General features: G+C 50.5%; 1 protein-coding gene across 2 annotated transcripts; it reads right to left on the reverse strand.

Moving 5' to 3' along the window:
• Positions 1–1,514: 1,514 nt before the first annotated feature.
• On the reverse strand, positions 1,515–7,895 carry FICD (FIC domain protein adenylyltransferase). 2 transcript variants are annotated; one of them, XM_075534143.1, is made up of 3 exons: positions 7,821–7,895; positions 5,306–5,664; positions 1,515–4,258 (listed from the first exon to the last, which is right to left on the reverse strand). In XM_075534143.1, the coding sequence occupies exons 2-3, from the start codon at positions 5,631–5,633 to the stop codon at positions 3,186–3,188; spliced, it is 1,401 nt and encodes a 466-aa protein (XP_075390258.1). In that variant the 5' UTR covers positions 5,634–5,664; positions 7,821–7,895; the 3' UTR covers positions 1,515–3,185. The 2 variants fall into 2 exon arrangements, with proteins under 2 accessions (XP_075390258.1, XP_075390257.1); XM_075534142.1 differs by having other exon boundaries at positions 1,515–4,261.
• Positions 7,896–12,477: the final 4,582 nt, after the last annotated feature.

The following is a 12,477-nucleotide window of genomic DNA, read 5'->3' on the forward strand; positions in this document are numbered from 1 at the left end:
AGACTGGAAAGCCTCATGTTTCTTCCAAAGAGCGATGGGGCTGTGAACTGCCTACCTTGGGTTTAGGAGCCTAAACATAACCCACTATGTCACGAGGGCTCTTGGACTAGGGATATCAAAAAATCAAATTCATTGTGATTGAGTCATTACTAACTCAGTAAACCCCTGTGGGTTTCCAAGACTAATTGTTTATGTGAATAGAGAGCCCAGTCTTCCTGCTGGTGGTTTTGAACTGCCGACCACGCAAATTGCAGCCCAACGTGTAATCACTGCGCCACCAGGCAGGGCTTAGTAAATGACACACTTTCTGCCTTATTAAATCAGTCTACACCACACGTTTCCTTTGTTGCTGTTAACTTCAGTGTTTGCTGAGACTACTGCCCCCCCCCTTTGATCAGAAGATTAATTTTGAGATTACCCTTACCTATAATTTAATGTCTCCCAAAGTTTAAAACCTCCCATTCTGCTTCAATACTGACTTCTCATCCATTTGGAAGTTCTAAAATGACACCTTTTTCCCTTTTGCTTGGCAGTTGTCATCACTTACAAATCAACTACAGAGCTGTGTCGTGTGTGTTTCAACGGAAGGTTGCTGGTTCTGTCTGAAGGACTATCATTTCTTCAATGATGGGTCTGGTTTTACCAAGTTGTGGAAATGGAAGCAAAACGATGTAGCCTTTCCCCATAAATGTATGTTGTAAATTACATGCCCCCTTGTATATGGTATCCCATTGCCTGCTTGCCTTCATGGTTTCTGCTGAGACATGAGCGCTTAATCTTATGGGTATCCCTTTACAGTCACTTTTTGCCCCCCACCCCAAGTTGCTTATAGGATTATTTTCTTGGTCTCTGGTTTTGGGAAGTTTGAATGTGATAGAGCTTGGTGATTTCCAGGAGAGCCTGTGAGGTTCTGCGTGTTCTCTGGGGCTGTCCCCTCACTTCTGCTGAAGGCAGTGCAGATGGCGATTACCTGGGGAACTCTCGGACAGCTCTGGTGCCTGAGTACTGGACACTGGAAGAGCATGATGTCATTAAGACAGGTGGATGTGGCTTCGGTTCTTGCTGCTTCACGTTGAGCTGTTGGGTCTTCTCACTGTCAACCAATAAATGACCTCATTTCCTCCACACAAGTCAACCCATGCTCATTACAGGTAGGTGTCAATCATCTCTCGAGCAGGATCCAAATGAGGTTTGAGATGTTGACTGTTCTCAAAATGGATTTCCGTAGTGGACCTGTCCCTTCAGAAAATCAAGGGTTGATGACAACGAAGAATAGGAAAGTTAAAATGGCTCCTCCTGAAAAAATCAGTCATTCATCCATATGACCCTAAGTAGGCCCTTTAGCCCATGCGTTTTGCCACATTTTCCTGTTGAAATCAGTCGTGGATTCAGGCCCCCAGGCCCAGAGAGAAAAAGAACAGCTCGGATTCTAAAGTCATATCCCTCACTTACCTCCTAGGCCAAATGAGAAACCCGATTGAATGCGACAGCGCAGTCTCTCAGATGTGTATGTAATAAAATACTTTATTAGGGTCAGTAATTTGTTAAAATAATATCCTTCATATTTAACTAAAGTGCAAATGCCTCTCCCTCTACAGTACAAACCAAGCCCTCATTCGGGCTTCCTTGGTGTGCTTACGAAACCCAAACCATAGTAGAATTATGGTTTAGGAAATAACCTCTTGGCAGCCGATAAAACTTTTTTTTTTTTTAATAAAGGCTTGAATTAACTGTCACCTGGGGTCATTTCATAGATCTTTTCGCATATATTTTTTCCTCAACGTTTAAAAAGACGTCTCTTAATGTGCCAGTTGAGACCCCTGGGTCATTATCTGTTGAGTACAGCAGAGCGGTGACCTTACTACGCAGAAACCAGAGCCTTGGCTCACAGAGCCAAGAGGGGGTGTGTGTCCACTGGCCATCACTTAAGACATGAGCCAAGGCCGGGCCCTGTGACTGGGAGAACGCCCCGGGGATGCCTGGCCATCTGGACTCTAAATAGCAGCAGCTGGATCGGCACCTGTGCCAAATGGAACGGGAAGAGAAGAACCCCCTCCGTGTTCATAAAACGGCCACTTGAAAAGGGCTGCATTACAAAGAACGGGTTTTAGCATTTTGCAAGTTTCTAGCAAAAAAAAATAAGGCCACTTGGAGGGGTGATTTCTTTCGCCTCCCGGAAGGGTGGGCTGGACAATCTGTGGGAAGTAGGGTGGGCAGGTGGGCAGGCCACGGAGTGGTTAAAGCTACCAGACAGAGGGCATGGATGGGCTGTGGGTTTTCCTCGGTGCCACAGAGCCAACACGCTCCTTCACAATTAAAAATGTTTGGTCAGTGTCTGTGTGGCAACTGTGTTCTCTGACGTCGACCTGTGGAACAGGTAGGCAGACCTGCCTACCTGTACAATACCTGGTTTGGAGCATGGCTGCATTCAGCTGTTGGATAACAGAGACCCAGGGTGCAGATAACTTAAAAGAAAATGAAGTAGCTGGTCAAGTTCCGGCAAAGGAAGCATTGAAGCCCCAAACCCACCCCTCTGGCTACTCCCTTGCTCTTAATTAGAAAAATTTTCTGGAGTTAAAAACCTGCCGTTGGTAAGACCATCGCCTCAGTAACCCTGGCTCAAGACTTCCTGGGAAGATTGGCTAGAAGAGGTACCAGTGCTAATTTTAGTGTCCTGTCTTAAAGACCTGCACTGCAAGTAAAAAATTAGGCACGGTGCCAATCTTTCCAGGGGAGCGAAAACCTTTGAGAGCAAGAGCGAGAGTGGGCTTTCAACCCTTTCTCCAAACCCTGGCTGAGAGGAAGACTTGGCGGCATTATTCTTGAAGACTCTTCTGGACCTCCCTCCCTGACAATGAAAATTCTGCTCCAGAACTTGGGTGTTCTGGTCACACCAGGAGCACTGATGCCCCACAGGCCAGCCAGGGTCCACCCACAAAGCGTGGCCCAGCCAACGCCATGGACACAACAGCTTACTCCACAGGAAAAATAAATAAGCGGGTAGCATGATAAATTATCTTCAAGACGAGCCATAATAACTTAGTTATCCCTGTGACTCAAACCCAGAATAGCTGGCAATGAAGAATGTGTAAGTTCTCCTCTTAGGTGAGGGGAGATGACTGAGCTTGTAGAAATGCCACGTGTCTTCTTTGTGTCTGCTCAGGCCTGCCCTGCAGAACTGACAGCTAGGGCTTCACGGGAAGCGTCTCCTTCAACCCAGAATGGTTGGGTTTGGCTTCTGGCAGGGCCACCGGGTACTCGGTGGTGGCCAAGAGGAGGGTGTCGAGGGTGCTCTCGGTACACTTAGCGATGAAGCGGATGAAGGGCCTCACGTCGCCCTCGTTGGCCACCTCCAGCACGTGGTAATACTCAGCCCGCTGCTCCTTGCGGATGGTGATGGGCGGGTAGCCAGCCTGCATCAGGATGAGGTTCATCAGCAGGCGGGAAGTCCTTCCGTTGCCGTCGATGAAGGGGTGGATGTAGACCAGCTTATAGTGTGCCAAGGCAGCGAACTCCACAGGGTGCAGATTCAGGGCGTCCTCCGAGTTGAGCCACTGGATAAACTCCTGCATCTGCTTCTCCACATCCTGCGGGTGGGGCGGGATGTGGTGGCCCACCAGGACCTGGGTCCTCCGGAACCTGCCGGCTTCCAGCGGGTCCACGTACCCCAGCACCCGCCTGTGGATCTCCAGCACGTCGTCGATGGCCACGGAGCCGGCGCGGGACACCAGGGTGGTGTTGATGTACTTCAGGGCGGCGTGCATGCCGATGACCTCGTTCTGCTCCTCCAGGCTCTTGCCCGGCACGGCGTAGCGGGTCTCCAGGATGTGCCTGATCTCCGACAGCGTGAGGGTGTTGCCCTCGATGGCCACCGTGTGGTAGATGTGGTGGTAGTAGGTCTCCTCCATGACCCTGCGCAGCGCCGAGCTGCCCTTGGGGATGGACATGACCTTCTTCACCTTGCTGTCTATGATGCTGAAGAACCGCTGGTCGATCTCCTCCACCAGGGGCAGCGTCCGGTCCCGGTTGACCAGCGCCTTCTCGTTGTAGGGCGAGATGGTCAGCGCCTTGGTGTACAGGTAATCTGCCTGGACAATGTCCTGGTCTTCTTCCAGGAAGACGCCGAACTCGGTGAGCGCGTCCACGAAGTCCAAGTCCATCTTGAGGGCGTGCAGGAAGAGCTTGTGGGCTTTGCTCCGCTTGCCCTGCCGCTTCATCTCCAGGGCTTGGTTCAGAGCAGCTTGGGCTTCCAGCCTGCCTGCTGGAAGAGAGGCAGAGGAGCATGGTCAGAGCAGACGCGTGGGGCAGCGGTCACCTGCGCTGACCTCCCGGGGGGCAGTGCACCTGTTCCAGCTGCGTGGTGAGCGCCCTAAGTGCCACGAGCGGGGCAGAGCAGGACTGCCCTTGAGGCTGTGCGGCGCGGCTGTTTTTAGGGCGGCAGACTGTTGGGCTTTCGCCCTCCCGGAAGCTGGGTGGGTTCAAACAGCCCACCTTTTAGTTAGCCGCCTAGTGCTTAACCACTGCTTGGCCCCAACTCACCCACGTTCAAGCATTCTTCTCCTGGCTGCTGTCCTGCTATCCCCAGAGCCAGTCTCTGCGCACCCTGGAGGGCGTCGCCCAGGCTCCCTGGTTTCTGCCTGGCAGTGACTGATAGGAGGCACAGGCGGGAGGTGGGGGAGGCCTAACCAGGTGGGCTCTGGCAGTGAGGGGCTCCTGACAGGTGGCCCTCTGAGGACTTCTTCCATCTCCCCCTGCCCCACGGTGCTGCACCATCTCTCAGTTTTAATGCTTTTCCTTGAATGGCTTGAAACCACTGAGCGACTTCATTCACAAATACACCTAGTTTTTTGCTTAAAAAAAAAAAAAGTTCCTTTCTTTCCTTGGACCCAGTACTTCTCTAGAGATGCTGGTATCTCCTCTGGAGACTTAGGGCCAAGCCTGGAGCTACTTTTGATGGTCACACCTGCGCTGGAGGGGAGGCTACCCCCCTGCCCCCCCAGTGAGTGGAGGCCAGAGGTGCAGCTCTCACGACCTAAGACATCACTAGTGAAAGACCCTAAGCTCAGTTCCACGGAGTGCCAGCCACACACAGTCCACCTCTTTGTGTTCCTCAGTTGTCTCAGGCTGGCTCATACCCTCTGGTCTCCCAATGGCCCCTCACTCTGCCTTCTAACCACCTCTCAGCTCAGACACGCACTCCCCTCAGAAGCCTTCCCTCAGCCCTGAGTGCCCTCCCCACAGTCCTATGTCCCGGGCGCCCTGCACACACCCGCGGTGTTGACACATCAGGAGAGACGAGTCGTACCTGGAGAGGCCCTGGGCTTGAGCACCAGCAGCCCCGTGTCCCTGGAGGTGACGCTGAGCTCTGTGGAAGGGCGCGTGCACTTGGTGACAGCGTGCTGCACCCTGTCCAGCTTGCTCCACAGCAGGTGGACGCCTTTGAACACGGCCAAGAACTGCTCCTCCCAGGCCCCCAGCGGCAGCAGCAGGGCCATCAGGGAACCCAGCGCCATGCTCAGCAGCGCTACCCACAGGAGGCGGCCCCAGGCCGAGACCCATTTCGGTTCGGCCACTGCCATCACGGGCACCATTGGCATGAGCGTCATCTGGACTCGTTGGTGGGCTCCGTGCATATATCCATCTTCAGCTGAGACAGAGCGGGACCTGGAAGGCAAACCCAGAGTTGTAGGAGGCGAGGCAGGAAGAGGGACATGCACCAGGCGCGTCCGACTTCAGCTGGAGAGAGACGTACATGGGTTCGACGTGTTCTGCTGTTGAGACCCAGAAAACACACCTACCAATCGAGCAGCTTTGACATGTCCACTCAGTGATGATGGATGGCATGCTTTGATTTCTGCAACCACTCGCTCCCTCCTGTTCTGAGTTGTACACCGCCCCCCCAACACACCACTGTCCCCCAAGGCTACTATCTTTTTGTTGTTGTTGTTACAATCATTTTATGGGGGACTCTTATAACAACCCACACATCAATTATATCAAACATATTTGTACATATGTTGCCATCATTATTTTAGAAACACTCTCTTTCTATTTGAGCCCTTGGTATCAGCTCCTCTCTGTCTATCTCATCTTTTCAGTTGCTGCTGTCAACCTGGTCCCACACAGATAGGTTGCACATGGGCATAATGCTTCCAGACCCTTTTCACTTAAGTGAGGACCGTGTGAGGCCTGGCAATTTCATTCACGATGGCTTGGGTTTGTATTGGGTCAATCTGCTGCGCAAGACCTCTCTCGAGTGTTGAAAAGCAAGGATGCTACTTTGAGGACTAAGGTGCACTGGACCCAAGCCACGGTTATTTCAATTCCCCGCCTGTGCACGTGGAAGTTGGACATTGAGTAAGGAAGACCAAAGAAGAATCGATGCGTTTGCATTACAGTGCTGGCAAAGAGTATTCAAAGTACCGTGGACTGCCAAAAGCCCAGCAGATCTGTCTTGCAAGTAGTATAGCCAGAATGTTCCTTCGAGGCAAGGATGGTGAGACTCTAGAAGATGCTCACTGAGGTGGACTGATCCAGGGGCTGCAATAATAGGCTCACACAGAAGAACTGGGAGGATGGCACAGGATCGAGGAATGTCTTGTTTGCTGCACATAGGATCACTGTAAGTTGGAACTGACTTGACAGGACTTAATAACATGATTTGAACTGACTTGGCTTCCCCTCACCTCCACTACTACTACCTCCACCTCCACCACCACCTCCTCCTCCACCTCCACCTTCACTTCCACCTCTCCACCACCTCCGCCGCCTCCTCCTCCACCTCTCCACCTCCACCACCACCTCCACCTCCACCACCTTCTCCTCCACCTCCACCTCCTCCTCCTCCACCTCTCCACCTCCACCACCACCTTCACTTCCACCTCTCCACCACCTTCGCCGCCTCCTCCTCCTCCTCCACCTCTACCTCCACCACCCCTTATTATTTGGTTTTAAGGCAACAAAAACTCACTGCCATCAAGTTGCTTCTGACTTTCTGATCAAATTGGGCAGGGTAGCACCGCTTCTGGGAGTTTCTGAGACTGTAACTCTTTACAGGAGTAGAAAGCTTTGTCTTTCTCCAGCTAACCCAAAGTTGGGTGGTTCGAACCCACCTGCCTCTCCAGTGGGAGAAAAAGATATAGCTATCTGCTCGTGGAAAAACCATATGGGGCAGTCCTAGTCTGTCACCCGTGGGGGGGGGCGACTATGAGTGGAAATCAACTCCAGAGCACCCAGGCACCACCGCCAACCTTTCTGACAACAGGGGAGTGCTTAACCAGCTGTGCCACCCAGGGCGGCAGAAAGAATGGTTAACTCCATTTCACGGAGGAGGGGAACTAAGGCACAGAGAGGTGTAAGTCCTTTCTCGACGCCCCACAACAGCGAAAACTCAGTGCGCTTCTGCTCAGAGTTCCCGGGTCTATGGCTCCATCTTAATAATTAGTTTGACCGGCGAACTTGCTCAGCGCGGACTCCGTACTGACTGATTAGGACTGACAGGCTAATGTGGGTTTCAAAGGGGTTCCAACGGGGGTCGGGGTGCCACGGGGCAATGGCAGCGGATCTGGAAGGGTTTCCTGAGCCAGAGGGCTGTAATTGCAACGTAGGAGTTCGCCAGGGGGCAGGGGAGGGTGCGTTCCCGCAAGTGCGATCTCTATCACCCTAGGAACGGTAAACTGAGGCCCAGAGAGGCGAGGAGATGGGTCTAAGGTCACTCTACGGAGCCGCCGCTTTCTGGACCGTGCCCAGGGCTCGCGGCGCCTCCCCGCACCCTCCCCGGCTCCCTCCTCCGGAGCCCCTCGGGGTTACCCCATCCTCACCACGCGCAGATGCCGGGCCCTCCCTCTGCTTTCCTCCGGCTCGCCAGCTCTGCAGCCTCCGGCTCCCGGGAATCCTTCCACAGCCAACTCTCTGACCCCGCCCTTAGCGACTCGCCATTGGTCAGCCCGTCCCACTCGCCGCAGCGGATTGGCCTGCTTCCCTTGTCTATCCCTCGCATTTCCGGGTTCCCGCATCGGGGTCGGCCTTCCTCGGGGAGAGACGCGCCGTGGGCTACTCCCATTGGCTGCCTCTTACGTCGGTCTCGCGCAGCCAATAAGCAACAGAGGGGGCGGGGCCTGGGCGGCCGGCGGGAGTTGCAGCTGCGAGTGTAGCGCGCGCTGCCGGCCCTCCGTACCTCAGTTTCCTCAGCTGTCAAAACAGCCGCCCTCGCACGTGTGCCACCAGGTGTACCCGCTTCCTCACCTTTCCTTCTCTTTTTTCCCCTTAAGTTTTTTTTAATTTTTCTACTGTTTGTTGTCGTTTTATTTTTAAAATCATTTTCCCCCCTTAAGTTTTTATTCACCTCCTCTCGATATGGCCGGGCTGAGTCTTGGGGGCTTCCAAGCTCAGAGAGTTTAAATTTGCTCCCGAAGCAGGGAGCAGAGACCTCCCTCTTAACGCCACGAAACCCCGAAACCGAGCTCCCGAGAACGTGGTCCGGCGCCGGTAAGCATGAAAATGTTAGTTTTCAGAGCTGGGTTCCAGTGCAGGCCTAGCGATGGCTCCCCGTCTGTAACATGGGACCGGCACCCCACTTCGCCTTCGCCCTCAAGTGTGGGACTCGCAGGAGGACTGCCACCTCAAGGTCTGCCTCCGCCGCCCCCCAAGTGCTCCTCGGGACACTGGTGGGTGTTATGGTTGGAGGTACACACCCCTGAGAACAAACCCGGCCGCTCTCAGCGACCCTGTAGGACCGGGCAGAACTGCCCCTGTCAGCTTCCCAGACTAACTCTTTACCAGAGCAGGAAGCCTCGTCTTTGCTCTGCGGAGCGGCTGCTGGTTTTGAACCGCTGACCTTGCAGACCGCACACAACCCAAGCCAGGGACTTGCTCCCTCTGAGCCTGGGATTTGCTTCCTCTGAGCCTGTGTGCTGTTCTGTAAAATGGACATCTCGCCATCGCAGGCCCTCAGCCGAGTTTTGTGCTGAGATCCTGCAGGCGCTGGATAAGAATTAAGTGTTACCAGGATTCTTTGGGCCAAGGACCAAGTTATTGCCGCCTGATTTCTTATCCCGCAGAAGAGAGTATTAGCGTCCCATGGGGAAGAGATTTTATTATCCTTACCCACACCGAGTCCATCCATGGATCATGACTCATAGAGACCTGGCCCATAGGATGGAGTTGAACTGACACCAGAGGATGCCAGCTTCATGGGAGCAGACAGCCTCACCTTTCTCTGGTGGAGTAGTTGGTGGCTTTGAACTGCTGACCTCCGGGTTACCACCAAGCACTTTAACCACGGCACCACCAGGATCCCCTTTTCACTAACATAGGTTGTATTCTGATTCTCTTTTAAGAAACCAGCTTGTCCACAGCACACAAGCAAGTGTCCAGGCTTGATGGACAGAGGTGTAAGGTGAAGGACTGATTTCAGCCTTACCTGTTGAATCATTGGAGCGCCCCATTTTTATCTTTGCCACTGAACCCGATCTCCCCCAACTCTAGTCTGGGTAGACTAGAGACACAAATTCATAAACACGCATTTGTATATAAGGGAGAGGTTTATATACAAGAGGAATTGAACCTTGAGAAACCATCCCAACCCAGTCCAGTCCAAGGTCATAGTCCGATTTAAAGTCCTCCTCAGACTCATGAAACACATGCAATGACATTGAATGTAGATCACAGGCCAGTGGGTAAAAAGTCTTTGGTGGTAGAAGCATCTCAGTGCTGGCAGGGGTCTCCACGTAGACATTTCAGTTCCCATGACTGCCTCAGGGTTAGTCCATGTGGCGTCTACTCAGGGATGCTTCGCAGGAACTCAGCCTTGTCAGTAGAGTCTCCAAGGGAATAGGAGAGAGAGAGAGGTGTCTTCCGCCTCCAAGAAAGAAGTACCAGATTTCCCAGAATTCTCTGGAGGCCATGCCCACACAGAAATCTCATTGGTTATCTCCAGATTGACAGCCTAGATTCCACCCTTACACTCCTAATCCTCAAATTCATGCCAGATTCGGTGACTACCACAGAGTACATCAATATACTAGTGTTCTTCTATTTGACCTGTAAATGCACCTGTGTGTTTTTAATTGACATTTTTTATAGTTTTGGTTTTAATGTCTGATCCATTTAGTCTCTGATCAATCTGAGACTAAACCTATGGTTCTCTGTTTAGTCTCTGATCCATCTTCAGCTTGTTTTTGTATATGGTGTGAGAGACGGGTCCTGTTTCACCCCTCTGCACATGGCTATCCAGTTTACCGCCCCCACTTATTAAAGAAATAACATCTTCCCAATGAGATATGTTTTAGCCCTTTGCCAAAGGTTCATTGTCTGTAGTTGAATAGATTTACTTCTGGGTTCCCAATTCTGTTCTGTTGGTCTCTGTATCTATTGTTGTGCTGGGACCAGGCTGTTTTGATTACCATAGCTATGTAGTCAATTTTGAGATTCTTCTTCAGTCGTGCTTTGCTTATCCAGAGCCTTTTCCTGTCCATATAAAGTTGGTGATTAGTTTTTACACCTCTTTAAGGAATGATGCTGGATGAGGGATCAGGATTGTATTATAGTTGTAGATCACTTTGGGTGGTATTGACATTTTCACCTGCTAAGTCTTCCTATTCATGAGCATGGCATATTCATCCATTCATGTAGGGTTCCTTTGGTTTCTGTAGTAGTGTTTTATAGTTTTCTTTGGACAAGTCTTTTGTTTCTCTGGTTAGATTTATTCCTAACTATTTCATCTTTTGGGTGGCTATGCTGTTATTTCCCTTTTCATAGCTATCTTCGTTAGTATCAAAAAATCCAACTGATTTTTGCATTTTAATCTTGTATAAGTGGACAGCCTATTCCTTCTTTTTAGTCTGTTCTAGCCTGGAAGCTCTACTGAGACCTCTTCACCATGGGTGGCCCTGCTGGTATTTGAAATCCTGGTGGCATAGTTTCCAGCATCCTAGTGTCATGCTAGCCACCACCGTGTGACACACTGACAGATGAATGGGAGCCAATTTCTTTCAGGTTTTCAGATTCGCTCGAGTGTGGCTCTTCATGATATTCAGCAATTACCCTTATTATTTCAGTTGCTTCTGCTCATCGTTTTCATTTCTCATTCATGTGATTTGCATCTTCTTGTTTTTTCCCCCCCTTTGTTGGATTTGCCAGTGGTTTGTTGACTCTGCTTATCCTTCCTAAGAACCAACTTTTGTCTTGTTGATTTTTCCTGTTTTAAAATTTCATTTATTTCTGGTTTCATCTTTATTATTTCTTGTCTTCTGGTGACCATAGGATGATTCTGGCTGCTCTTTTTCTAATTATTGTAGCTGTTGGCTACAATAAGATGTTATTTTTTTCTCTGCAGTGTGTGTTTATTGCTATAAATTGCCCTCTGAATATTGCTTTTGCTGTGCCCTAGAGGTTTTGTTATGCCTCCCTTCTTCTTCCTATTGTTGGTATGTAACTTTATAGCATTGTGACTTAAGAAGATGCTTTATAACATGTGTTTCCAAAATTTACTGAGGCTTGCTTTGTGACCTAAGATCTATTTCAGAGAACGTTCCACGTATATTAGAAAAGAACATATCTTTTCTTCCTTTGGGGTGAAGTGTGCTGGATCTGTAAGATCTGTCTCTTTGGGCTAGAGTTAAACCTTGGTCCTTGGCTCTGCACGAGAAAGAATTCACACCGAAGCCTGGCTCGTGATCCAAGTGAATTTAATGAGAGTTATAAGAAGCTTTAGGTTTTACGCGGCACCCATAGAATTCCTTTCGACCATGCAGCCTGGCAGAGACTGCTTGGGGTCACGCAAAGATCTCTCTCCCAAGTTTTTCCTCCGAAAAAGACTATTTTAAGTTCTTTCTCAAGTTCTCTCCCAGTTCCTTTCGTTTCTCCCCTCCTCACCCCCTGGCTCCTGCCTTTTCAAGGATTCCCGGGGGAGGTGTGGTGAACGACCCCAGGTTGATCCCAGTAGCTGAATTGCAATCACCTGGCCCAGGTGGGCTGATTCAGGTTTAAAGCCCATCCATACCTACCGGCGGGGAAAACCCAGGCTGCCTTTGTTCTGTGTTGGCTCTCCTGGGCATGCGTCAATGGACATCCCATCCCTGACTATCTGCCTAACAGATCTATCTATGAGTTGGTTCTGGATGTATCTAAGAGGCCATATATCTATGAGTTGGTTGATTGTGTTGTTTAGTTCTTGGCTGAGTTTCTACTTGTTTTGTTCTTCATTACAAGTGTTGCATTAAAGTATCCCACTGTCATTGTGGAGATGCTTATTTTTCTCTTCAATCTGTAAGAGTTTGATGAATGTATTTTGAGTCTCCTTCTTTGGGTACAGAAGTGTCTCTTGTGGTTATGTCCTCCTGTTCAGTCGTTCCATTAATCACAACGCCTTTCTTTGTCTCATGCTGGACTTAGTCTAAAAGTCTGTTGTATCAGAAATGAATCTTGCCTTGCTGGCTCTATTTTGATTGCCATTTACTTGATATATTTTCTTCCCAT

Source organism: Tenrec ecaudatus, chromosome 16 (assembly GCF_050624435.1).
Source record: "Tenrec ecaudatus isolate mTenEca1 chromosome 16, mTenEca1.hap1, whole genome shotgun sequence".
Taxonomy (NCBI): domain Eukaryota; kingdom Metazoa; phylum Chordata; class Mammalia; order Afrosoricida; family Tenrecidae; genus Tenrec; species Tenrec ecaudatus.

Coding starts and splice junctions, on each gene's coding strand:
- FICD (XM_075534142.1), bottom strand. CDS start 5,633: ATGCACGGAGCCCACCAACGAGTCCAGATGACGCTCATGCCAATGGTG. Junction 4,262..5,305: donor CAAGCCCAGGGCCTCTCCAG/GTACGACTCGTC, acceptor CCTCTCTTCCAG/CAGGCAGGCTGGAAGCCCAA.